General features: G+C 41.5%; 2 protein-coding genes across 3 annotated transcripts in view; one reads left to right on the forward strand and one right to left on the reverse strand.

The window, feature by feature from the left end:
- Positions 1-1,349: 1,349 nt before the first annotated feature.
- Positions 1,350-10,069, forward strand: hacd1 (3-hydroxyacyl-CoA dehydratase 1). Of its 2 annotated transcripts, none has more exons than XM_080515351.1 (7): positions 1,350-1,477; positions 4,702-4,819; positions 4,927-4,942; positions 5,040-5,137; positions 5,382-5,503; positions 8,177-8,355; positions 8,817-10,069. In XM_080515351.1, exons 1-7 carry the CDS (start codon positions 1,359-1,361, stop codon positions 8,897-8,899), a joined length of 735 nt encoding a protein of 244 aa, XP_080371477.1. In that variant the 5' UTR covers positions 1,350-1,358; the 3' UTR covers positions 8,900-10,069. The 2 variants fall into 2 exon arrangements, with proteins under 2 accessions (XP_080371477.1, XP_080371478.1); XM_080515352.1 differs by having other exon boundaries at positions 4,927-4,945; positions 5,049-5,137; positions 8,817-10,048.
- Positions 10,070-10,264: 195 nt separating this feature from the next.
- The window catches only part of LOC308144266 (collectin-12-like), a 32,200-nt gene continuing 15,402 nt past the window's right edge, over positions 10,265-27,062 (reverse strand). Inside the window, exons 3-10 of the mRNA XM_080515350.1 lie at positions 18,920-19,042; positions 14,792-14,878; positions 13,671-14,714; positions 12,973-13,473; positions 12,227-12,363; positions 12,021-12,130; positions 11,113-11,252; positions 10,265-11,019 (exon numbers count right to left, since the gene is read on the reverse strand). Of these exons, the coding sequence (XP_080371476.1) occupies positions 11,000-11,019; positions 11,113-11,252; positions 12,021-12,130; positions 12,227-12,363; positions 12,973-13,473; positions 13,671-14,714; positions 14,792-14,878; positions 18,920-19,042 (2,162 nt within the window). The 3' untranslated portion in view covers positions 10,265-10,999. The remainder of the gene's footprint in view (positions 11,020-11,112; positions 11,253-12,020; positions 12,131-12,226; positions 12,364-12,972; positions 13,474-13,670; positions 14,715-14,791; positions 14,879-18,919; positions 19,043-27,062) is intronic.

Raw genomic sequence — 27,062 nt, forward strand, 5'->3', positions numbered from 1 at the left:
TTTATGACAGGTGGTTGTGTGGTGGTTCTAACTTTTGCCATACATTGAGTACCCCTGGTTTATTATCATTGAGTGTTACATTTTTTGGTTTTTCCATATACATGGGCTTTCTCCAAATAATACATTTTCCTTACATGGACCCAAAAACATGCATTTGAAGTTAATCGATGACACTAAAATGCCTTCCTTTGCTGCAGCCCTGTGACCCTGACTTGAATACAGAAGTATAAAACATGGACAAATAGAGTAAAAAAGAACAACAAACCCAGTATATTCATGTGGATTAGAGTGAAATGACTTAATTCTGGATTCCTCAGTAGAAGTGGTAACAAAAACAATGTTTTTGTCACTCAACAGCCGTGGTATGCAAATCATCTACTGGCCTCTTCTCACAGCCTCTTCAGATGCAGCAGCATCAATACAAAAAACAAATAAACAAACAAACAAAAAAAGTCCTTTTACTCCCTGTGCTAGAGCTCTGTGATCAGCTCCCACATAATCTCAATATCTCTCTTAATCGAGCTGAGGAAAGTTCAACTGTTAAATACAAACAAAACATTCCAGCAACATCTTTTGTTTTCAACCAAAACAAACTTTATTTCATTGTATGTATGTAGATTTTTTTTTTTTTAATAGAAATGTTTAACTTCCAAATCCCTCTTTAAATATCCACATTGCTGTGGTGGTGAGGAGAACGTGCACCTTTCTCTCACCTCAACATCAATGCTGATGCTGCAATTTGGCCACTGCAGGTGCCACTCAACAGCACTGTCTCTCCTGTCAAATCTCTGTAGTGTGCATGCAACTCAACTTCTAACCTGAGCATTGATTTACTTTGCTCAGACCATTGAGTATCTTCTCCACTAACTTTAATCCCTATCTTAAGCTAAATCTTAAAACGTCACCAGAACTGTTCCTTAATCATTCAGGACAAACAAGTCAGTTGATGCCATTTTGATACATCTGGATGACTCACGTTTCATCAATTCTGATTAAATAACTGTCTGGACAAGCCACTGGTCCCTTCAAGTGTATTCAATCCAAGGATGAGCCATTATCAGCAATGAATAAAGGCAGGACACGAACACTCACATATGATATTGGACAATGATCCTCAAGTGTTTATATACTAAAACGGGTGTCTTGAGGAGGGGGAACGTGTAGGAATAACTTGGCCCCTGAGGAGAAACAAGTTCACTGGATTTCACGTGCTTATCGCACTAGAAAGAGAGAGAAATGCAGAGCAGAGAGAGAGAGAGAGAGAGATGGATGGATGGATGACCCTGCTGCCTGCCCCCCTCCCTCCCAGCCCCAGCTGTCAGCTCCCTTCCTGACTTCCCCACCCTGCCCCCGGTGCCATGGCGTCCAGCGAGGAGGACGGCACGGTTGAGGAGAAGGAAAACAACAACAAGAAGAGAACGAAAAGCGCCCTCGCGACCGCATGGCTCACTTTCTACAACATCGCCATGACCGCCGGGTACGTGCGTAATTCCGCGCCCCCCCAGTCGCCTATTAATAAGAAAAAAAGCGCACAAGTTCGCCGCTCCCTTAAAAAACTGTAAGCGTGTGTTGCTGTTTATAGGACTGTGTGTCTCTGTGTCAAAGCCCAAAGTGCCTCGTTCAACTCGCTGCTTTCTGCGGCTCTTCGTCGCGCAGGAGTTGGAGAAAAGTCCGCCGGCCGGCGCGACGTCTCGAAACTGAAAAAAAGAGGATTTAAAGTGTTTTCGTTTTTAAGAGTGTTTGGAAATGAATGGATGGCGGTTGGGTAAATTGACAGGCTGGCGCTGCGTGCTGGCCGTGTCCAAATAGGGCTGACTGCGTGGTGTCAGCGTCGAGGCCACAGCGCGTCCCGCAGCCGCAGTGATAAGTATAGAAGGAGCGCACTGACACTGGAGCTCTGCGCTGCCGTCCGGACACCGATATGCTTCAATGGGCAGTTTTTTAAGAACAACGCCAGTTTTGCGAGGTGAAAACGGAGCATTGTGACAGTGTGGGACAGACACGTGACCATATGGGCTCCGAGTCTGAGTGGAGTCTTCGGATCAGCAGGAGCGACCGAACGCGCTTGTAGAGTTTGGCACAGTGCCTCTGCTGTCTGTCACCCCTTTATTTACAACCCGAGGAGGATAAATAGATTCTTATATAAGTTTAAAACCCGGATTCCTCTGTCCTGTCTGGTGAAAAACCTTTCATTCAATCAAAGCTTCTTATAAATCTAAACACTACCCAACAGGGAGTCACCATTTGTTGTGGTGGAGGAGAGATCAGCTGTGCTCACACAGTAAGTGAAACAATACGATATTGTAGAGGAGCACCTTTTTGCCTTTAATTGATGGCGTACACAAGGCATGCTGTTGCAGACTCTGGTCCAGTCTTTTTCAGTCTCTTTTTGGGGCATATCAGACTGCTATAACTCCTGTCCCTAAACGTCCCTGTAAAACTTAACTGGTTGACCTCAGAACTGCGGATGTAAAAGCATAGCCTAGTATTCCCACGTTTGGGAATACCCCAGTATTTGAAACATATCATAAATGTAAGTTAATTGTTCACCAATTCAAGCAAGGGGCTGAAACTCACCATGGATGAATACAAAATAATAATTTATTAAAAGACTACTTTGTGTCACTGGGATTTGAACACATTAAGAGTTTTTATTCCACAAGCACAAGCAGTTGTCAGACAACATATTCTAGCTATTGATTGTTAAAACAATTATAACACATTATTGCTTTGATTATGGTGTATTGTGTCACTTTAAGTGGATTTTTTCTATAGCTAAGTCAGATTTTCAGAGTGATAGTACAATTTAAATGATTTGGATCTTTCTTGAACTCATTATTACAACCCACACGTGTTAATCCACACTTCTTGTTTAATTGTTGAGGATTGTTTAGCTTGTAAACTAACAACACTGAACTGATTAAGACCTGTGTGTCAGCAGCAGCTATAATACTTCTTAAGGAATGAAAAGAAAAATGTATGTGCAAGATATTAAATAATACCTGTTGCTTGATGATGTATGTAAACTTGAGCCACAGCTTTATTTTACATACCTGAATCTAGACACAAATTCTATTTGTTTGTGTGTGAGTGTGTATTTTCGCAAACACTTTGCTTCACTTCAGTCGATGTACAGTCCCTGTTAACACCGAACATAATCAAATAAATTGACTGACACAAGGAGACTCCTGAGGCACAGAGATGATAAGTGGCCTAATACATTATATTTATTGAGAAATGGGCACCTCTTCTTCTGTATTACTGAGCTCTGGAACAGCTTAACATATAACTTATGTAACTTCCCTCCAAAAAAGTATAAAGAGATATAACCACAAAATAAAACAGCTCTGAGCAGTTCTCTAACATGTTGCACAAAAAGCAGAATAAACTAGTCTGTACTGTGTGAAGAATTGATTAACAGTAACACACATATAATGAGTCTTTTTGAATGATATATGAAGCACAATTTATTGGTGATGTTTCAATGTTCTATTGATAGAAATTGTCTTAGTAACATTGTCAGGTTTTGACCTAAAATCAACACTTTTTACATTATTGTATAATGTACATCATTAAAGACCATTCATTTGATTATCACAACATTTCCATCTTGGCCGCTCAAATATTAAGTCTCCAAAAGTCTGAAGGTGTTGAAGCCAGTATTAAACAGCTCTGTGAGATGGTTTTTATTGGCTGCTTTTCTAAGATGTTGTCAAGTTTGAAGAAAAGGGCAGTCAGAGGCTTTAGTGGTTTCCTGGTTTTTACTGTACTGGTAGCTCCTTTGTTCAAATGCAATAATAATGATAATAAAGTTTTCTGTTTTGTCTCCTGCCACATGACTATACAGAGGGTATTAGAACTTAAGGAGAATATAACTTTAAAGAAGGTTTACAGTATTCCAGCCCATTACTTGTGCCATTAATGTTACAATTTCAGGTATGTTGAGGAGCCTATAGTTGCCATAAGACTCACAAACAGCATTAAAAGCTTTTGTTTTTCTTGGTTACTATGGGAAATCTTGATTGTTACATTCAGATTCCCAGTAGATATGGACTCAATATAAATATATGTATATATGAAAATAAAAACACTTCAAATGAATTCTTAGCCACATGACCTATACATCAACCAAACCATAAATGCGAAATTTAATTTGCCCCCATGGATTTCCCTAAACTGTACTGTACATGCTGGATCTTTCTGTTGAAGTCAGGAATAAAGACTCTATGTGATGATGCATTTAATGTTGTTCCTTTGATTAAAATATTGTATTTTTCTAATCTGTATTTTGGCTTTGTTATTAGTCCCATTTGTTGCATTTCATGATTTTAACCAAGTTACTAACTTGTAGTGCAACATGTAAAGATCTCACTGAAAGGTTAATTGTTTTAAATGTATTAGCATTTAGGGATACAATCTGTTTATTTTCTATTGTGAATGAAGTTATACAGTCTTTTGATCCAGGTTCACAATGGTATGGATTATGTTGTATTTTCTACACATTAAATATAGTGGGCTCAACATCCATTTTTATTGTTGCGGTTTGTATTGTTATTGTTTGTATTATTACTGCTCATTCACTCTTTAATGTATGTACTCAAAATGGATGAAAAATTATAAATCCTGTTTGGCTTTTTGTGTGCCTGACTGTTCCTATAACATCAGGCTTGTATCTTATTCATTCCGTGTTGTTTCCTGCAGGTGGCTGGTTCTGGCCATGGCAATGATGCGCTTCTACATCCAGAAAGGCACACAGAAGGGTCTGTACAGGAGTATAGCAAGGACGCTCAAGTTTTTCCAGACCTTTGCATTAATTGAGGTAATAAATTATGTCACCATATCATTTTTTAAGTATGTTTCTTCTGAACAAGTTAGTGGAAAATTGACTAAATGCATTTTCTCTTTCCCATGGTTGATGCCTTACAGGTGGGACATTGTGCCATTGGTATGTGATCTTTAAGCTGATTTATGAAAAAGAAATGTATTTCCTACACTTTTAAGAGAGTGTTTTTGTAGATTTCTTTTTTCTCTTCATCTCTTTGCTGTAGGAATCGTGAGGACTTCTGTGATTGTAACTGGGGTTCAAGTGTGTTCTCGGATTTTCATGGTTTGGTTCATCACTAACAGCATCCGACAGGTAAAAATGAGCGCAACTGTGATACTGCTTGGATGTGAACATGAACAATGGTACCATCATTTCTTTACTTTCTTTTTCAACCAAACCATTATTTTCTCATATTTTCGCTGTCTTATTATTGCGTTTGTTGCATAAAATGTTGGTTCCTCACATTGACACACACAACAGATCACAGCAACTGTTTGAGAAGCACCTGCCAGGTTTAAATGCCTTATGCTATGTTTTTTCCCACCTTAAAATGAAGATCCAGAATGAAGAGAGTGTTATCCTATTCCTGGTTGTGTGGACGGTGACAGAGATTACCAGATATTCCTACTACACTTTTAACCTCCTCCACCACCTGCCATACTTCATCAAATGGGCCAGGTGGAGACGTTGTTTCATTACATTTGTGTCGGGTGTTGTGTTTTCTGCATGACTTGGTGTTTTTTTTTAACTCTGTGACTTGACTAAATTGAGACTAATTTTGCATCGGGATGGAGTGTAGCTGAGTGTGTGTTGAATATTGTGCAAGTAAGTAAGAGTAGAAGATGGCTATCTGATGAGGTTCTTGAACTCTAAACAAATTCTAGAACTCTCACAGATGGAATATTTTCAACACGTTCTGGAAATCTCACACATTCACAATCTCTTTACACCATGTAAACTCATACAATTCTAGAAGCTTCCATTTCAACATACCTATTTCCTCCTGTATTCTGTGAGTGGCATTCACTCATCAATAGGAGTTTGGAAAAAAAACAAGCAGAAATGTTTCTTGTCTGCTATTAGCACCTCAGTAGCCATTCTCCTCGTGGTTTTAAATTCTAACAGTATGGATGATACCAGTACAATGGTTTATACAGCTTATAATGTTGCCTAAAGAATATTATTTAAATCTATCAGCTTATACAATTGAGGCAGTTAATGAAACTTTCTCCGTCGTGGAGTGACATACGTGCTGCTTTCTACGATATGGACACTACTTATAACGTGTCGGCTTGCCCTCACCTGAAATCAGAGTCGCTGCAAGGAGCGTCGGCTGTACACACTGATAGCTGTCCAACACAGGCTTGGCACCTTGCCGCACAGACAGAACAACCTCTCTGCAGATTAGCAACGTTTACATATTGTATCAGCCTTTCTTGATTCGCTCAGCCATTTGTCAGGCTCCGGGCTTCAGTCTGCAAGTGAGGATTTAGATTTATTTTGCCACTCTTGTGCGCCATGTGATCCTGAAGGGTCTGTCTAGTCCTTTGCCAGCTATCCCTTTGTTCCTGGTTTTGATTCTTGCACACTGAATGGCAACTCTCCTCCCCTGCCCCCACCCTTCACCTCTTTCTTTAAGCACGGAGGAGACGCCAGGCCTCTAGAGAGGGGCTCATGTTCAGCTGCTCCTGTTTTTAAGACCATCTGTTTTGGTCATGGAATGTTCACCCAACATTTCTCTCACATCCGCTGAGACGCTCCCCCGAGCCTTTGCTGTGGTCTTGACTAAATAGAGGATCTCTGTAGTCCTGAGTCATCGCATAGCATGCTCCTCGAGAGCCCTGCTGTCACAAAAGAAAATATTCCATCTGACATTTTGCCGGAAGTTGTCTTTGTCTTTGTAGATTAGGTTTTTCTCAAGGTGGTTGAATCCTATGGCCAATTTGTGAACTTACTGTATCATTTATACATGTGCATCCATCACTATGAAAAAAACTTTCAAAAATCACAGTATGCTACTTGTGCTCTGGTTGAAAAGTAACAAACCCCCCCCCCAAAAAAAAAATAACAAAACAGCTGAGTTATTGCTTTTCCGATATGAAACATTGGTTTGGAAATGAACAGCCTTTGATTTTCATTTGATTGACCAGAATGCATTGCTTGTCAGTGCAGTAATCAATCATGTCGTGCAGCGTTTCACTCGTTGACGTTTTGTCTGAGGACTCGATTGCAGCTATAACTTGATCCTGTGGCTTTGCCCATCACAGTGCTGTGCCAAATCAAATCCTTTACCACTGGGGAATCCCGGCTCTCTATTCCAAGGCTCATGCCCTGCCCATCACCACTGCCGCAGCTGACTTGCGTCACTGGGTCACAATAATATGGATGTCTTCAGACAGTGAACAATAAAATCGCTTAAAAGTTGAAGCCAAAAATCAGTTAATTGAAAATCTGACTAACCTCAAAACCTGAACCTCATCTCCTTCTTTCCATAGCTCAAGTTATATAATTCTCTCGAAATTCCTACTTGTTGTTTTTTGCTTTACATTTACTAGAATTCATTAATCTCATGGAATTTGCTCGAAAGCAGCTTTTAAAATTGGCTTCTGGTTATTCGTGTGTTTGGGTTTGTCAGGTTTTGGGTTTGTATCCAGAAGTCAAACAAATGGCCTAATATACACACAGCACTCGTGATAATATTTCTTGAGGTTCTTGACATTTTGCGCACAGAATAGCAGTTTGGTCGCCAGCATTTAAGCCTCAGATGTCATGACTTCCCACAAACACCTTGGTGCATTGGCGTAATCAATAACACTTTATGAAACCACATGTGCTTTTGCTGCAGATGTGAACGCTGGGCATGTGAACAGCTGACATGAAAGTGACATGAGTGACTGAAGACAGATGACGAGCTAATGGAAAGTCATGAGAAATACGTTAAACCAAGCAGCTTACAGTATGAAACATATTAATCAAATCGGCACCATGTCTACACGTTTTAAGAATCCCCATTTTTGCTTTTAAACACTATTTGCTTCTGGAGAAGTTGCTGACTTTAGACTAACTGGTAATATAATGTTAATATTAATATAATACTATATTATTATATATATATAATACTAATTCACTTTTTCAGAAGGCCAGAAAGTTAAATTTTTGTCTTTGTTAATTTAATCTTGCATTGCACTGTTTTATGCATTTGTGCATGCAAGTGTGCTAACATCCTCGATAAGACCGTGCAGTCGCATTCCTGTATTTGTTGGCGATCTGAACAAAAGATCTGAAGATGGCTCACCTGCTCTCTCTCTCTCTCTCTCTCTCTCTCTCTCTCTCTCTCTGCTCTTGTCACAGATACAACCTCTTCATCGTCTTGTACCCGCTGGGAGTCGTCGGTGAGCTGTTCACCATTTACGCTGCTCTACCGTTTGTGCGCCGGTCTGGAATGTACTCCATGAGGCTTCCCAACAAGTATAACGTGTCGTTTGACTACTACTACTGCCTCATCATCATCATGCTGTCCTACATCCCACGTAAGGAGCATGGAGTATGTTGGATTATCTGACGATCCTAGTGCATCCTCTTACACATGACGCTTCAAACTGCAGTTTTAACTTAAAGCCGATTTTTCTGTTGCAATATGAGTTGCATGAATTTCTCCTAATTTCTCCTTTTTAAACTCAGCTTTTCTTTAGTCATGATTTCCTTGTAATGCTGGATGAAAAAATACATTAGTCTAATCAGACTTTCTTAGTGTTGTTTCAAAGCAGTGTCCACCCTGGGTGGGTCAAAAGCAATACCACGTAGAAACCCATGCAAGCACATTGTGAACATGCAACTACCCGCAGAAATTCCCCCCTTCTCGGCTAAACTCATGTCCCATTCAAGACGGTCAGCATTTACAACATACTGCTATTATGACAGTGTGTTGGTTTTTTCATTTGAGCGTTAGGTCAAGATAACTGAGTTCTCTTTCGTCCGCTCCGTTCCGCAGTATTCCCTCAGCTCTACTTCCACATGTTGCGGCAGAGGAGAAGGGTGCTTCACGGCGAGGTCATTGTGGAGAAGGACGACTAGACGAGACTGACCTCGTGCCTTCGTTTTGAGCCAGCCCGCCTCGTCACGTCGCCTCCCGTCCCTCCACCTCCACCTCATCCCGCAGCAGCGCCGGCCGTCACAGTTTTCTCTGCACCGGGACCCGAAGAGAGCCACCCAACCACTGATGAGAACCAAAACCCCTGTATCAATGATCAGAGATAACAGCCCCCCCACCCCATGGAGTAATGTTAACTGATCCAGAGAATTTCTTTGCAGGATGAATTCCCACCTGGACGGTAATATTGGAAACATGTTTACAGGAGTTAGAGACAAAAGCCCAAGTCCTTTATTCAGCCTTACAGAGTACTGTTACACTTGCAAGCATTGCAGCCTGAGCGAAACCAGCACTGAACCTAAACACTGCACCCCGAAGGAATTAAGAGGCAAATGTGAAAAAAAGGAAAGAAGGTTGTAGGTGGTGTCTCCCCACTCCATTGTCCAGCACAACAGATTCGACAGATTCGTCACATGAAAAAGTGTGACGGCAGGAAACCAGAGAGAATATTCATAGTTCCAACATACCTCAACAATAAATCCACATTTAGACAATGTGCTGCTTCTTTTGTGTATGTTTGTTTTACCTTTCATGTATATGATGCCAAATGAAATGAGCAATATTGATTGATTCACCCACTGTGTCACTTTGAGCAAGCAGAGGTCAAACTTAACATTTTGTCTGCCTGGCTCAGCTCCAGCATTCTTTCATGTTTGTTTTGATGTTTACAATGTCAAACTAAGTTACAAGAGTGCATCTTAAGCAAATTTGAAGTTTCACAGAAACTTTTCTCTAGACAGCCGTTCAAATCCTTGTGAGCACTCACAGTCTTCAGTCTTTTTTTTTTTTTTTTTGGTTTTGTTTTGTTTGTTAGTTTTGTAAGACCTTGGTGTCCGTATTGGTAAAAAAGTAGTTGGACTCCCTCCTACTGACAAAAGGTGCTATCATAAGATCATTTCAATCTTCTGTGCAGCTGAAGGAGTGACTGTAACTGGAGTTTGACCTAAAGCAGGAAAGCAGGATGTGAAATGACTTGAGAGGAAACGTTAGCCAATGAACTGCAAAGCCCGAGATTATTGAAAAATATCTGCATCTTTGCATCTGATCTGCGTGAGAGAGGAGATATTTAAAAAAGGCTATGTCCAAATAAAATGGACAAGACAATACAACAAGCAAAATGTGAAAATACCTTTTTTCTGTGCCAAATCAATAAACTCAATCAACAATGATACCAAGGAGTTTTGTGATGGACTTCACACTAGATACCTGTTTGTTTGTCTGCTGTAATTGTAGGAAAGAGTCAGTAAATACAAACACCCCATGGGTTTTACATATTTATTTATGAGTTCTTCCTTCATTTTGCATTTATTTAACAGGAACAACCTGAGTGCAGAGAATGGCACATTTTATATTCATAACATCCACAGATTTTTGAACTCAAAGGACATATTTAAGAGTAATAGTGAGAAATAAATTGCATATAGTGTAAAAAAAAAAACGTATGAACCTGAAAGTGAAACTGAGACACATTTCTATACTTTATTTATATTTATTCCTGTGTGTGTAAAATTAACATGGCATGAGGTTTGATGACAGTTTCTTTGGCACATCAGTGGCATTGTGGTTTTTTTGCACCTCATTTTGCACTTTTTATTCAGACAATTACACAAAAGCATTATTTTGAGTCCATTTGGCTTCATAGATTTTTATATTTTCCTACAAAACTTGCATAATGAAATATACATTCAGATATTCAGTTGTACATGGAGTACAGTTTTATAAAAACATTTTCATACATATAAAAATCAGTTGGTGTTTTGGTAATTTAAAAAAAAAAAAGAACCGATCTCCCTCCATTGTTTGCCCTGCTGTATTGCACTTGCTGGTGATGTGGGCTTCATACTGGAGGAGAACGGCGTCTCGCCAGCGTTGGGCAGACATTTGCTGCTGCAGCCCCGAGCTCCTTTCAAAACTGTCCCTTTGCTCTCTCCGTACGGACCGCCCCACGTGTCGCGTCAGTGGACCCGTGCCACATGGTTGAAGTCTAGCTGCTCAACTGTGCGCTTGCCATTATCATCACACCGCTATGATTCAGACGATCTCGCTGCAAAGAATACAACGTGGGAAAGTAGCCATGAAGTGAACACTGCGGTGAAAACATCCAGATGTGAACAGAGTGACACAAAAGTAGACTCACAGGTTTCCTTCTCACAGATGTAGCCAATGAGATCTCCACAGAAGAAATCGTTCCATAACCCTTCATGGATGAGACCAGCACAGTCTTCTCCAGTTCCATGGCCATGGCTCCAGTTGTCAGGCTGACCGGGCTTCCACTTTCTAAAATCAGACAACAGAGGGCAATCACATCACATTCACAGTGGCGAAACTTTAGTGCAGGATGAGCAACTCTTGACTGTTGTAGGAGCCAGAAGGAATTTGATCCTCACTATGAAAGGGCCAAATTGTGATTGAGCACATCCAGCAATAAGATTAATTGGAATTATGGCAGCTAATGTAATGAAAAGGACTAACTGTGTGCACATGCATTTGATGTGTTTGACCTTGAAATAAACCCATTATAGCTCAACTGTGCTTAAAATGACCATTAACTTAAAATGACCCCATAAAACACTAATTGACTTAATTTTTCGAACTAGCTCCCAGGCTGCAAAGTATGGGGATGGGATCCACAAGCCCCTCATGTCTACTGTACTGGAAGATGTAATAATCTATCTGTTTGTATTGCTGGGTTATGCTTAACTGTCAGTTATTTTACAGCAATGTAGGCCTTCATGTACCTAATGTTTATGAATGGACCGCTCCCATTGGATGATTCTGTAGAAATAATGTGTGAGTGAAACCTTAAGAAAGTGTTTTGTTTGTATGGGCAGCAGGACGGACACATGATGTGGAGTTCCATATGTAACCAGAAACTATTTGAAAGTTGAGAATATTGCAAGGAATCCACATGCTTACTTGATGCTGTTTCATGCAACCAAACACCTACATCTTTAACAATGATAAGTTTGAGGCCAATTTGTGGGATTATTGTTGGGAAAATAAAACACCCATTTCTGGAAGTTATTTTTCTGATATATTACTGACGTGAAACTGGGCTCAGTCCCATCCAGCCAGCGCCACGTGTTCTCCTCCACCATGTCGGTCAGCCCCATCCAGAAGTAACCCTTTCCAGAAATCTGCTTCTCCAGCCATTTCTGAGGTCACAAGAGTCACAGGAGGACACATAAGTTGCACTTTAAATACACAACACACCCAAAGATGCACTTCAAAGGATGAAAAGTACAATTTACCTGCTCCTCTTCATTGTTAATAATCAGTAATGAGGCAGAGGTGGATTCACAGGTTCTCTGTGCATCATCAAAGCTGTGCAGGTCTTTGGAGAAGAACAAGCATTTATCTTTGTAGTTCAGCCACTCCGGAGGACACCCTGCAACAAATCAAATCACTTCATTTACCACTCGAAGACATTATAATCAAGGTTTGCTTGAAATGTAATTGGAGCCAAGAGTCAATTATCAAATGTATCTCTTTATCAAAAATGGTTGGGTTTTTTGGGGGTTAAAATAAACGTATTAGTTGCCAACAATAGCTTCATAGTAACACTGGTTTAAAAGTGTTATTGATCTCAGTGGTTAAAAAAAAAAAAAAAAAAACTGCATTGGCTATTGCAATTACATGAGAAACAAAAAGGTAATAAAAGCCAAGTTTACGCGTGTGTGATCCCTTGAACCAGATAATACAGAGAGGCTCTTTTTGCATTTTGACTAAATGATGCAAACGGATGCTAAACTGATTGCTTTTATGTAATTTATTATGTGATAGACCTTTCAAAATACCCAAGGCAATGATGTGTAGCCAAATGCTCTCATGGGATCAATGTACAGTGACAGAAGTTTTACAAAAAGTAACTTTTAACACGTATGTTGGGGCACAAGAAAACAGCAGTCTCTGAGACACATCAACAATTGCATATAGAAAAAGATAATGGCTGGTTATAGCCTGTGTTTGGTTGGTTCAGGAGTCTTTGATCTCGTACCTGAGGCCCACAGAGTTGGAGACACTGCCTCATCCTGTAAAGACACAGGTCCAAAAGGATCTTCGCCCTCTAGCTGAACTGGTTGTCCAGCTGGTCCTGGTGGTCCTGCTGGTCCTGGAGGCCCTACTGGTCCTGGCAGCCCCCTTGGTCCTTGCTCTCCAGCTGGTCCAATTGGGCCACGAATTCCCGAAGGACCCTGAGCCCCCTGAGGACCAGGTTGTCCGTCTCTTCCGGGAAGGCCATTAGTGCCTGGCTCTCCTCTATCTCCAGGGGCCCCAGCCCGGCCTCCTGACCCCCGAATGCCCTTGACTCCGGGAATACCAGGTGCGCCTCGTGGGCCCTTAATCCCTGGTAGACCTGAAGGTCCTTGTTTGCCAGGCACTCCTTTAAGTCCTCTAACTCCCACTTGTCCTACCGGTCCCATGTCTCCCTTTTGACCTGTCAACCCAGCTGGTCCTGTAGATCCTCTTTCTCCTTTTTCGCCTCGGGGACCAGGGGGACCTGAAATGAAAAACAAATGTGTGTAAAAAGAACAGTCAGAAAGGAAATCTAATTTAAACTACTCGATGGAGCTTTTGGAAAACAACAATTTACTGGTTCTTCTTCTTTTTTTCACTTGGCTCTTGGCAGAAGAGGTCTACCTAAACTTCCAAATCCCCCTTTTTTTGTATAACACTCTATAGCCACACATCTCTCACCTTTTAAAATGGTGAAGTTGGTTATAAGTTGTGAATGCTTGGTGTCCACTAGCTTCATTTCCTCCATGACCATCGAGAGGTCGGTGACCTCTTTGTCCAGACGTGCGGCCAGCTCCTCCTGCTGGGATCTCAGAGTGGCAGCGTCTGAAGTCATGTCCGTCATGCTGCTGTTGAGGCTTACCAAGAAGTCTGAGTGACGTCCGACTGTCTCGGAACACGTGCGTAAATCATTCAGGTTGAGGTTGATGGATCCCAGAAGCTGCGTGGAGAAGCTGATGTTGCCGGTCACACGGTCCACACCCTGTTCGTACTCATCCAGTCGTACTTCTAACCTATCAAAGTTTGCAGATGTGAGGTTCCCAAAGTCCCTCTGCCAGTCCATGATCTCCCTCAGGGTTTGGTCATGACTGTCCGTAAGGCCGCTGGTGTTTTGGAGTTGGCTGGTCATATAAGTAAGCTGCGACCCGACATCCCCCAGGCTGTCATTGTTGGCTTTAGCTAGAACCGAGACATTACTGGCTATGACGTGCAGGTTCTCCACTTTCCCACGAAGCCACTCAGTATCAGAACGCGTCTGTCGGGAAGTTTGCTCAATACTCTGGAAGTCGTTGCGCATTTTCTGTATAGCCTGGCTGGTGTCATCCACAGAGCGCTGCAGTGCAGCAATGAAGCCTCTCTGCTGGGCCTGAGTGAGATTAAGGCTGCTGATGCCGAGCAGTGCCTGGTTTTGGAATTTTGCCTGCTGTTGGAGTTCTCGCTGCAGCCTGGTCGTGTCTTCCTGTAGGCCTTCGATAATGCTGCCATAAGACTGCAGGGTGCTATTTACAATACGTAAGCTGGCCGTGTTGCTGGTCAGCAGCACCTGAATGGAACCCTGGCTGCTCTGCAGGTCCGAGCCAAAGTGTTGCAGCTGATTGAGCTTAACTTGATGGCTGTGGCTGCGTTCTTCCAACACCGACAGCTGCCGCTGAAGAGTCCAGATGTTGTTCTTAAAGGCCTGGATGTCTGTCGTGGTATTTCCAGACTTCTCCCCAGACTGATCACCTGAAAAGAAAACTAAATACAGTAAATCCCACAAATATTCCAACAGTTGTTTCTTCAACATGAGCCCACACACGTACCTAGCTGTTTCAAATCCGTCTCAAAAGCCGTTATCTTTCCTCCATATTTTTCGATGTCTTCAGACACATTGTCAACCTTTTGCACCACTGGAAAGAAACAAGTAAAGTAGAACAAAGGTTAGTGTCAGAAGCGCTGTCCAAACAGGGATGAGTGAACTGTCTGCAAACACAGATGTAATATATAACAAAGGATCAGAGGGGGAACCAAAGCCAGTCACCAACTGATACTATGAGAGATTCATCCGTATGTCTTGTAGGCATGTAATAACAGTGGACTCAATTAACGTAATCTCATGGGTTAGGTAAGAATTAGTCTGTGACACAGGCAGAGTGATGTAGAAAAATAGGAATTTTGAGCAGTAGCGCATCTGCTTTGAGTTGAGATGCAAGGTAAGAGCTGGAGGGAGGAAGAAATGCTTCAGAAAAGATGGAGTGGGTGGCCAATGACAGAGACTGACAGTGGAGGTGCACGGGAGGACACAGGCGATGGCCGGGGGAACAGGAAGTGACCTGGGGGGGGGTCTGCAGTAAACAGGAGGATCAAAGGCGACCCAGTGGAGACAGACACTGTGGCAGCGAGGCTCTTCACGCCCCCACAGGCGACACCGGCGTTCATTTCCTTTGGTATGTGTCTGGGATTCCTGGGAAGCAGCCCACTCCAACCACCAGCCTCGCCAGGGGGATGCATCTTATAGCTGAGAACAGCGTGGGCTCCTCTGCTGGGAAGCTGCATATCAGCAGTTTACTCCAGCAGTTTAAAAAAAACTGAGAGACTTTCACTTCTACCAAAAAAGACTAGTGGAATTGCTATAAATCCATCCATCGTTCAAAATGAGGACACAGACTGAACGGTATTAATGTTGGCCTGAAGTGCAATTTTATTTAATTTTGTGTGTTTCAAGAGAAATTATTTCATCTCTTACTGAAAGTTTGATGAAGTCACCACTGAAGCCAGTGCAAAGTTCTATATATTACGCTGTGGTACCATCATACACAGATTTACAACTATGTAGTAAACAAAGCACTGCAACTGAAACTTTGTCAAAAGGTATAGTGGATATATACATGAAAATTGCATCCACTCAGGCATGCAAATCACAAAGCCAGCAGCAGTCAATGAGTTTAGCTCAATATAAGGAAGGAAAGCCCTGCTAATAATCCCACACATACTGTAACACTCAACATAATTATTGAGAGCACTGTTTGCAGACCTGGACAAACCTGGGAGGGAGTTATAAACTGGCATTGATGTTAAACAAATATAACCTTACCTTTAGCTTTATATTAACATATCAGTCATATGAGTGGCTAGGAATAAAATATTTTCCTCTGTTAACCAAGGTCCATCAAAAGTAAATACATTAAAGCCATACAAAGCCCTAAAGTAAAAGGATAATTTCGATGACATGTGCACCACGCAACGATCTGCCAAACGTGTACATTTCATTCAGAACCTGGAAACAGAAAATTGTTCACGAAGAGGATCGCTGCATCACTCTGCAGTAAAACTAACTACAAAACACAGGCTGAAATTGCAACAACAACAACAAAACTACAGAGGAAAGCATTATTTCTGCTCATGTGTCTAAACTGTTGGAGGAATGGTGCTGGTTTCTACCTAATTTGAACTTTTTCCAGATTTTGTGGGGGTGGTGACTGGAAGTGTGGATCAACACTGGCCAGACTCTCTTATAAAATCTTACAGATAGAATTATTAACAAGAGAAAACTTGTTTTTTAATACAAAATGCTATTATTCCTACATAGCATAGGCCAAGGCAATAAAGGCTTAACGTCTGAGTATGTTCAAACACCAATTTCCATTCACTGAGTGTTTAGTTTAATAACTTATGAGTGCTGCTGGCAGATATTGTCAACCACATCAATGCAACAAAGGCCACTCCTAACCTATTTAGCAGCAGTCAATAAAGTCCCACAGCAGAACAGATGTAATCAGGCAAGTCACCCCAACTACATCCCACTGTAACAGGAAAATAGCAAAGATATGCAAACAAATTCAATATACATCTTTGTTGAGCTTCACATGGCAGATATTAATTTATCTTTCAGCATAATTGTATTTTTTTCTTGAGAAAACCTTCTAAGATTCTGCATGGAGTTGCAGCCTAAAGGTGGAAATCAGGTCTTGGAAATAGTTAATTAAGAAAAGCATAGTGATTGTCATTTATTTGAGACATGTAGACCTTGTTTTAAATAAATAGGTTGCCTGTAAATACGTTGTTGTATTGTATGTCTATTATATTGTAATTATTGATATTTTATATTATGGCTTCATGTGAATATGTGCAACTATACCTAGAATATTATATTACGTTACATTATAGTGTATTTGTGTAAGTGTCCAATACCAATTTACTATTTAATATGTACCTGCATCCTCCAAAACCTGTTTGACTGCCTACAATGATTCATTTGGTTACGCCCTTCAATAGTGGTCAAAACAGCATGTCATTACAAATTGCATGGTAGACTTAGATAGACGTTTGCAACAGATGCTGTTCCTGCTGCAACAGGGATTCAAACCTGGGTTCCCTGTACTCAAGGTTAAAAATTTAACTCAAAATACCACCAGGAGGCACTAAAAACTACAACAAGGAATTATGCTAAACCTGTATTGTTTATTTTAAGTATTAACTTGATGTTGTGTGTTTTACAACTTGACAAAAGAAAATGACAATGCCACAGATAGGTGGAGCATTGTCCCTTTCTTTAGGGAAAATGAAAAAGACACGAATCTTCTGAACCCAGTGAGTGTCCTCATATTGCTTTAGGTCATGCCAATCAAAAAACAAGCTGCAGGAGGTCGCTGAATCCCAGTTATACTTCTGGGGTTTTGCTGCACCAAAACAAAAGGGAGCACATGGAGGACATTTCTGTGGGTCAGCAATTGAGGACAGAGAGACAAGCACACATGTTAAGTGCATAGAGCAGTGTGGATCTCACTGCATGACCATCTGGTGCAGAGGTCTGTTTAGGAGCTGTGGTTCCCCTGACAGAGCAGCGCTTCAGTGCCAGTAAAAAGCCCAATTTCAGTGGGTTCTGCTGGAGTTGCACCGAGTTCACTTGCTGCTCATCTGGGATCAATTAGGCCAGGATGAAAACATGCAGCATGGAACAAGACGGGTCGACTTAACCGAACGAGAGCGAGGGGACATCGTTCTTCCTGCACCCGACGCACTGATAACCACCCCCCCACCCCCCCAAAACATACTACCTTCATGTCATTTTCACCAAATGAAAACAAAGAGGGGACATAACCGAGTCACATATGGGAATGTTTAACACAATTATGGTAGGAACATTCAGAGTTCAATTCTCCGAAAGACGGCGGGCTGGGTTCCCAAGCTGGAAAAAATGAGGAAAGGCCAACCAGGAAGTTCAGCTCCACAAAGCCTGAAGAACTTCGGCAGAGGTGTGAGCTTTGGGGCATTGGTAATACAAAGGAAGAGGAGGTTTATGGGGTGGAAACGGAGGGGCTGAAGCACAGAAAAGAGGGGGGCAGACAGTCAGAAGTTTAAACCTAAAGGGTCTGTTCACTCAATTGACAGTATAAAATTGTTGCAGTCTTCATATAAGAGAGGTGCTACATATTGGGCAGACAAACATGGATTTAATAAGCAAGACGACAGTATTTGAGCTATCTTGCTCGGCTTTAGGGAGCAAACATCTGAAATCTGAGAGACATCTCAAAACGTGGGCAAGCAAACACTGCATGACTGCAGCGTAATTGTGTTAAAGGAATTGTTTGCAGTAAATAGTCTGACTTTCTGACATTCACTTCTATGTCTCTATCTGAGACTAAAACTGCTGATTTGACTTGGAGGTGTAGCGGAACATATGTCAAAGTTTCCATTACTGATTTACTGCCATTAAATAATGACCACAAGGCTTTGCCAAAAATCATTCATGTCATGCTCGGGCACGCTAAAGGCCACCAAGGGGACAGAGAGATCTTATTTCTTGGCTACACAAAGAACAACCTAATGATGTGTTTGGATAGCAGCTCTTTCAACACAGTGTAAATGAGTGATCTGAACATTTTAGGAGAGAAAGAGGTGCGAGGTCCCTGCGACAGCAGAGAGCTCAACGGAAAGTAACCTCATCTCACCTTTGTATCCAAGCACGGCCACAGCGATGGTGAGGAGGGTGCACAGCACGTAGAGCAGAGCTATGGAGGTCTTCAGCGCCCAGTCATTCTTGCACTTGGTGCACTGGGAGCCTTCCTGGATCGCTGTGTGAAAAAACAAAGAACAGGACTCAATGCATTGTGCCGCAGCTTTTCTGAAGCAGACGTGTGGGCAGGGGTTGGTTACTTCGGGGCTCCGGGACTTCCACATCTGGACAAACAACCCTGTAGTCTACATTAAAAGAGTCCAGCAGTTCCCTCAGGGCCCGGGTGGTTGAACGGGTAGGGGACACAAAAACAATCCCCCCTGCTGACTTGTTTACACTTAAGGACCTTCTTGTTTTCCTGAACTCAGTCTTCACTCAGCCAAGTTGCAGAGCAAAGTGTGTCTGCTCCTATTGTGTAACAGAAAACATTGTGTGCAAATCTTTCACCTGTTTTCCTTCAGTTTCAGAATCAAATTTAACGAAAGACCCTTTGCTGGTGGGTACACTTGTTGATTATTCTTTTTTTTTTGTGGATAGTTTTCATGACAGATGAGTGGCAAGGCCCACAGTCCTGCCGGGAACACAGCTGCGTTTCATTTTCAATACAGGAAGTGTGTGTGCACGTGTGGCTGTGTGTGTGTGTGTGTGTGTGTGTGTGTGTGTGTGTGTGTGTGTGTGTGTGTGTGTGCACGCGCAGAGGGGTTCTAACGCTCATGCACACAAAAAGAAAATCTCCTTACATATGCAAGAAAGTAGTCATCCGGCATGGAAACACAACGCCGGACACAATCATGTGAACAGAAGCCAGTCAGTTACCATCATGCATCAACCTGAGAGCTATAACAACCACTTGCTGCCAAAGGCTTCACCACACATCTCGTTTCAAGTGTGTTTTATATGATGACGTAATGCTTAAACCAACACCAAATGCAGTGCTGATTGGCTCGTCAGCGTCCCGCTGGGCCTTCAGATGCCAAAGTTAACAACATGATTTGCTCTTACAGGTGTGAAGGGATTGTTAATGATCATTGAGAGCTTAACAGCAGGTCCAGCTGGGGGGGGGGGGGGGGGGATTTACCGTAAAGGAGGTTGACGAGTCCAGCTGAAAAACAGGCGGTTTCTACCATGACTCCTCCTGTGTTAGAGAACCGTCAACTCATGGAAATAAGGTCTGAGTTTATTCCAAGCTGGGATTTTCTGTCTCAGATTTGTACCTCCTCAGAATATAAAGTATCTCAATAAACATGTGATTAGAATTGGTGTCTGCTTTAATGCAGAGGAGACAAATGTGTCTGAAAAATAAAATAAATCCCATCCATAACAAATAGAAGAGAAAAGACGTCAGGATGTTCAATAGAAATTTTGTGTGTCACTGTGTTGGTCTCTTTAGGGTGCATCTTCTCAGCAACCATTCTTGAAATTCTCAAAATTCATGGAGGTGTCAATAGACAAGGTATGAGGTATTCAAAAATGGATCACAATGATTTGCTGAACAGCTTTCTTTGCTGTTGTTCTTCATCAACAGCTTTCTTCAATCTTGCAGCGTCTTAATGCTTCTTCCACACATACATTCACCAGATTTTACGTCTTCTTTCTTGACTGAGAGCAAAAAGGTTCAAGCGAACAGATCTGTTCCTTGCACAAATAAAGTTTTACACATTTTAGAGGACATAATCTAATTTGACCTATTGTGAACCATTTATGGGGCAATATCTTGGTCAGTTTTACACTTTTCCTCAGACTTGTTTACATCAAAGTGGCGTTTAGTTGATTAAGTCTTAAAAGTTAAAAAAAAAAAAAAGATCAGCTTGATTAGGATAAAACTGATGTTAGTACAGTTTTAACTATTTTTGACTGCCAACACAAATGACACCATCACATCTCATCATTGTTTCAAAGCACAGTATCTTTCGTCAAAAGAGTAATTTCTTGTCCACAATTGGACCGTCAAGTGGAAGTGGACGCTGCTCAGAGTGACCTCAGCTTGTAAAGTGTCAACATGCGGCTCATAGTCACATACAGCTCACATAAAGAGCTTTAATTGGGTCTTTAAGGCATATTAACAAGTATTTATACGTGAGACATCGTTCCTTCATCAGAGAGTGACTCGTGCAGCTGTGTGCCATCACAAGTTACTAAAGTCTTCCCTCACCACTCGTTCAACTCCAAGCAGAGAAGTGCACTCCGGGAATCCAGCCACGATAAATGATTGCTTTTTTGAATCATTGAAGAGTCAGCTCATGCGTGCTTGCACAATAAAGGAAACACATGAGCTTGACGTAATCAAATCGCTGCAGCTCAGATTTTCTCTTGGAATCCAAGCACGAGGACCGGGTTTATAAATCCACTGCGCTGAAATGATACCAAAACAATTTGTATTAAAGATATAAACTTGCACAGGGACATATTTTTCTCTATTTTGCTGTACATTTGAGTGACGATTCTCCGATGCCGTGCTCAGGGTAAGTGTAGAGTTTGGAGCTGGCTGTCAACTGACAAACACAAAACAAGTTCCTGATATCCCAGCAAGAGAAAGATTTCACTTCAGGCACAAAGACTAAACAGCAGGTCAGCAAAATCCGATTGTTGCCTCGGGTGAACTTCTGAAACACACAGAAAAATCTGAAACCCTGTTCCCCATTAGTGGACAAACAACAGAACGCTTGGTGGATCGCTGTAGCTTGAATGGTAAAAGGATCTTTTTAACTTCTCAACTGAGGAATAAGTTATTCCAACAGACAGCGCTCTCACGCTGTCAACGCTTCAGCATTCTGGTAAAACTGGGGGATACAATAGATTTTGCAGAAATAGTTTTGGACACATCAAGGAAAACTAGAATGACAAAGTTTCCAGAATCCTGTGCAGATGTGGGAGAATAACTAATGTTTTATCTCCAGCAAAGTTAGATGTTAGGCAGAGAGAATCCATGGCTTTTCTTAGTGAATCGAGCTCTAAGACTCATCATCTGGTCTAACTTGTGTCATGACTGTCTCATGTTGTGGCCTGTGAGTGATTCTTGTCATATTAATGTCATTCTAAACAAATGTACAAATATGACAGATTTTGTGCTTGGATATGTAGAAAAAAGACAAATAGCCACAATGGATTGTCATTTTCTCTTAATAAGAAAGCACAGATGTATAAATGCATGGGTAAAATATGCTGAGGTAAGTAGCATTTAATGATAAATCTGAATGTGAATTCATGTTTAATACTCATGCGGATAAAGAAAAAAGAAGAAAGTTTTCCAATAAATATTCCAAATAATATTTAAAAAATAAAGGAGTGAGTGGAAAAACATATGCAAACATTAAACTAGTTGTTCGCAGTTTGCCGTGAGAGACTGGTTTTCCTTCAGTTTGGCCGCTCATCATTTAGGCAGACACTGATTCGTCATCTTTCCCTTTTGCCTACGGAGCCTGTCAGATCATATCGACCGCTAACACAAAAACAACCCAGTCTCGGACGCTGGAACCACAGACTGACAACATTTTTACTGCTCATAGCCAAATATAAATGATATTCCAATACAAAGGGCTTTTCCACAAGAACAACAAGATACCAGTGGGTTTTTAAATGTAAATGGGTCTCCTTTGTAATTGTATGCTCTGCTTCAACAGTCTGCCATTGTTTTGTTTTGTTTTTTAAATAACCTTATTTGTTGTAAAGAGGTCTCAGCAATGCACACCTTGGTGATAATAAAGTGTATTCAAGCCTTTATCTTTCACCAACCTCATTCCCTGAAACAAAGGGCTCCACAAACATGGCCCCTGGAATACCAAAATAATATCCATGAGGCCACGATGACGCCCAGCTCATACACAGGCCCTGTTCACTGAGTGGCCGTGTTTATTTACTGTAAATGTGCAGTAGAAACACTATAGTAACGGATGAAAACAAAACTGTGAGCTGAGGTCACACAAACTGTGATTTGGCTCAAGGCATTGCCTAACACTTGGGCCTTTCCAGGAACCGAAGCACACAACTTCTCCAAGAGGGCAATCACAAAGTTATACCCACCGCAACTGCAGAGAGCAGTAAGTTTAACATGAAGTCTTCAAGTCCTTTTTACACATTCACCCATAGGTGTGTTGGTGAAAAACTGAATTGTGGCCATGCATACTGTGCATGGGTACTGGGTACAGTTGATACTGGGTGATATGATGATGTTGCTGCTGTCACAAATCAAATTAAAGCCTAAAAGCCCTATGGTTTATAAAAGGGAAGAAGATTTAAACTTGAATTATGATCTTTAAAAAGTAAAAACATGTGCACCATTTCATTTTAAATCATTATTCATTTTGCAAATGCTACTGGACGTCTAATGCTTTATGGTAAACTATTAGCTCAGAGACCTGACCTCTATCCAGACACATGTTTATATAAGATATGTCGCAACCAAGACCATTCAAGCATGAGTGACTAAAATAATAGCCCACTATACAGGACTACATAGATAAGTCCAATAAAAACAAACATTACTTTCATAATAATAAATTATTTCTCAGCTACATCCACACAATGAAGCTTAAAGGGCTATTATAAAGTCAGATTTGACTGCGAAGGCCAAAACTGTACATGTTGTTGTTTATAAATAGCTGCCATAGTTCCAGACATCTGTCATTCATTATTGAAACAGAAAAAAAGATGCTTTACAGGATCTCTATCTTAATACACTGTAATCCAAGCCAAGTTGTTTTACAGTCAGGGGGGAGATGATCACCCAGTGAATGAGTCATACAGAGCTCAGTCAGCAATGAGAGGTGGCCTGTTTTAAGTCCTGCCCTGCAGTGTGCGTCTGGCGTGTATGCGTAGCTGCACACGTGCATTTTTGGACATAAATCAATCGTTTTCAAGTACTCAGACTTCTGAGTCTGTGTCAATCAAGATGTTTCTCTAAAATCAAAGCTGTGCTGTTTGTGATGTTTTAAGTTACCTGTCTCTACCAATGTCCTTCTGCAGCAAAATATCCTCGAGGCTTTTAAGTCTGACCCTGTGCCATGTATCCTTAGAACTTGGATGTTGAAAATGGATGGTGAACAAGATTTTCCAGTAAAGAAAAAAGCTATTTGGATATCTTTATGCAAAAGTCTGGAACCTCCTAACAAATAAAGCCGTCACTTACAGCTCTTGTAAATGGCCCTGTTGAGCAAAGGGGACGGGTTGTGCATCCATGCTGAACACTTTCTACTGGCAATACACACATTTCACTTGCAGTGGAGGTCCTGGCGGTGTGACTGCTCCACCTAATAACTGGCTGTCTCTGAACAGCATGGAGAACATATTCTGCATGTGCAATTTGAGGCTGTACCTGTCAATGATGCAATCACAGAAAGTACAGAGTTGGGGCAGGAGGATTCTGGGTTTGTGGGATGCTCTGGGGCCCTTGCAGGAAACTGACTCCATCCCGGCTTCATGTGTGGCCTGATTTTGGTTCCATCACTTTTATTGTGATGGAAACCATACGCCTCCATCATAGACATGGACACATATGTGGGCATAATGACTGTCAGTTAATGAGGTAAAAGAGAGAGGAAGGGTGAGGATGGTCGAGACAAAGCCAAAGTTCTGTCACACAAGAGATATTTTAGAGAAAATCTGAAAAAAAGAGAAATAGAGGAGGCAAAACGATTTAGAGATCCACAAGGTGGAGGGGAAATAGTGATTGAGCGCGATGAAATGTAAAAGCTAAAACCACTATGACATCCATAACCACAAGCCAAGAACCTCTCAAGGACTGTAATAATGGCCAGATCGTCTAAGTAAAAAGTGGAGGAGGGTGAGGAAAGTAAAAAAAAAAAAAGGGTGTCTCTTTGACAGTACTTCTCTCCTTGTGCTTTCTATCACTGCCAACAAAAGGCATTGTCAAATTGAGAGGCAACCAAGATTACAGCATCCAGCAGCTCTCACAGGCTCCAAATGTCTGCTGCTTCAATGAAGGGGAGAAAAGCAGATTTAGATTTTCCACATAAAGATCTAATTCATCCGTCAGACCCTTTTTGATCTATAGGCCGGCTTCCATACTCAGGTGGCAAGACTTTGAACATTTTGTGAACATAAGGCAGTATTTTAGCTTTCAGACTGTATAAACACTGATAAGAGCATGGTTCCACTTAATATATAGCTGTGACAGATGTGGATGATTTCTATGGCGGGAGGTAATCATTTCCTTTGAGTTCATTTCCTTCATTCAGGTGTTTGTGGTTTTCTAACACTTAAATTGTACTCACAAACCTGTGAAGTAGCCATATTGTCAGTACATTTTGTGAACAGGGAAAATTGTCACATACACATCAGAAAAATCCTCCTCGTCGAGGTTACAGTGACACGGGCAGCTGCTCTGACCAGACCAATGAATCTCAGCTCAGACGGCACTGTCATTGATGAGAAAGAGTCCAATAAAGCAGAAAATACAGTTATCCATGCTAGATATACACGTTAGAAGATGTCTCCTACACACACTGAAATAGGTATGATACAGGACAATGTTTTATCATACAATGGAGGAGCTGAGTATTCATGTCATGTGTGCATTCTTTCTCCCATGTGTTGCACTTTTTGGAGTTTTATTTTCACAGTTGTGTGGCCTATCAAAGTAAATGCTGCATGAGTGATTTGTCTGATGGTTGCATACATTTTGTGAGCATTTTTATCATCTGTTAACTTAAGATTATGGGGAATGTTTTTACAAGTAATTTCAGGTTGTTGCAGTTGTTAGGGTAATCCTGTGATGTGTGCTGGTAGAAAAAGGGGGTTTATTTGGATACTAACCACACTCTGGATCATTAGCATCAGTATTAGTCAATGTCATCAATGCAATGAGGAAATGCAGACAAAATAAAATCGGAAACATCCCCACAGCAAATTGCACCATGGTTCCATGGACACTGAGGTGAAATATGCAGCGCTGAAGAGTCACGGTTGTGTGATGGTGATGATTAAAAACAAAAAAAACTGGACTAAAAGCTACAGATTTTGAAGAGATTGAACAAACAGCAGCCTACTGTAAATTCCTTTGGGTTTGTTATTAGTATACTTGGATATATTGACTAATTGCAAATAAAGTGCAGACAAATGCTCAGCGACTTTACCAGTGACACGCAGCACTAAAACTGAGACAGGCTTCACATGATGAGCGCACAGTGACGATGTCGCACCAACTGATAGTTAAAGGGGAAGGAAATAAATACTTCCAAAAAGGTTTTCAGATGAGTTGTGGTCTGACAGGCGTTCAGGCAGCATCCACAACCTCTCCTGCCCCGCCCCCTCCCACCAACCCAGAGGCCCCGCTTGGCTCTGCACAGACTCACACAACACAAACAGGTCGTCTTTCCAGAAAACTTCACCAACAATGGAGTGGGGAGTGGAAATGGACTTACTCAGCTCAGGGATTTGGGGCCCATGGAGCGACTTGGGTTTTAGTTACAAAGGAAAACATTGGTGCTTGAACACTGCAAATGCTGCAGCTCTCTAGTAAGTGTGTGTGTGTATTTCTTATTTTTTCTGTGTCTGAGTGTGTGTGTGGCCCACTGGTTAATGAGTCACACATTAGCATCCTAAATTTGATATCGTGCCTCGGCTTGACTTTGAAAGAAATACAAGGCAATCAGCAAAAAGTGTGGAAACGGTGAGATCAAAGTGAGAATGCTGGGAGGTAGGACAAGAAAAACAACAAAAACACCCAAAGGACAACGTCATTCAAAGGCCTTCTGTCTTAGTTAGCTGCAAGAAATTATCATGCAGCTCCTGATAATTAATGAAAACATAACACAAGGGAAACAAAATTCAGTATTAAATAAGCTCCTACCGAGTTGTTTCTTAGCTGCAAAATGAATTTCATCAGATTTTATCTCTCCTGAGCCAGGTCCCCTGCTAGGTTGCCAGTCAAAATGTGAAACCCACTACAAAGACCCCCAGTGCTGACGGAGCGCTGGCGAGCGCTTCATGGAAAAACAAACAGCCAAATGTCACCAGTCGGAGAAAACCAGAAATAAAATAAATATCATGAAGTTCTCCGTCTCTGATGAGCAGCTGGGATAATAAACCACAATACAGTGTTTGTGGCACGGCCTCCTACTGGAGAGGCTTTCGTCAGTGTTTTGGGAGATTGGGATGGAGGCTTAAAGCATCTCATACAG

Source organism: Blennius ocellaris (genome assembly GCF_963422515.1).
Source record: "Blennius ocellaris genome assembly, chromosome: 19".
Taxonomy (NCBI): domain Eukaryota; kingdom Metazoa; phylum Chordata; class Actinopteri; order Blenniiformes; family Blenniidae; genus Blennius; species Blennius ocellaris.

Bases quoted from the DNA above. Each gene is read 5' to 3' on its own strand.
- hacd1 (XM_080515351.1), top strand. From the start codon at position 1,359: ATGGCGTCCAGCGAGGAGGACGGCACGGTTGAGGAGAAGGAAAACAAC. The intron at 5,504-8,176 runs GTGGAGACGTTG...CTCTTGTCACAG, and splicing joins TACTTCATCAAATGGGCCAG to ATACAACCTCTTCATCGTCT. The intron at 8,356-8,816 runs GTAAGGAGCATG...TCCGTTCCGCAG, and splicing joins CATGCTGTCCTACATCCCAC to TATTCCCTCAGCTCTACTTC.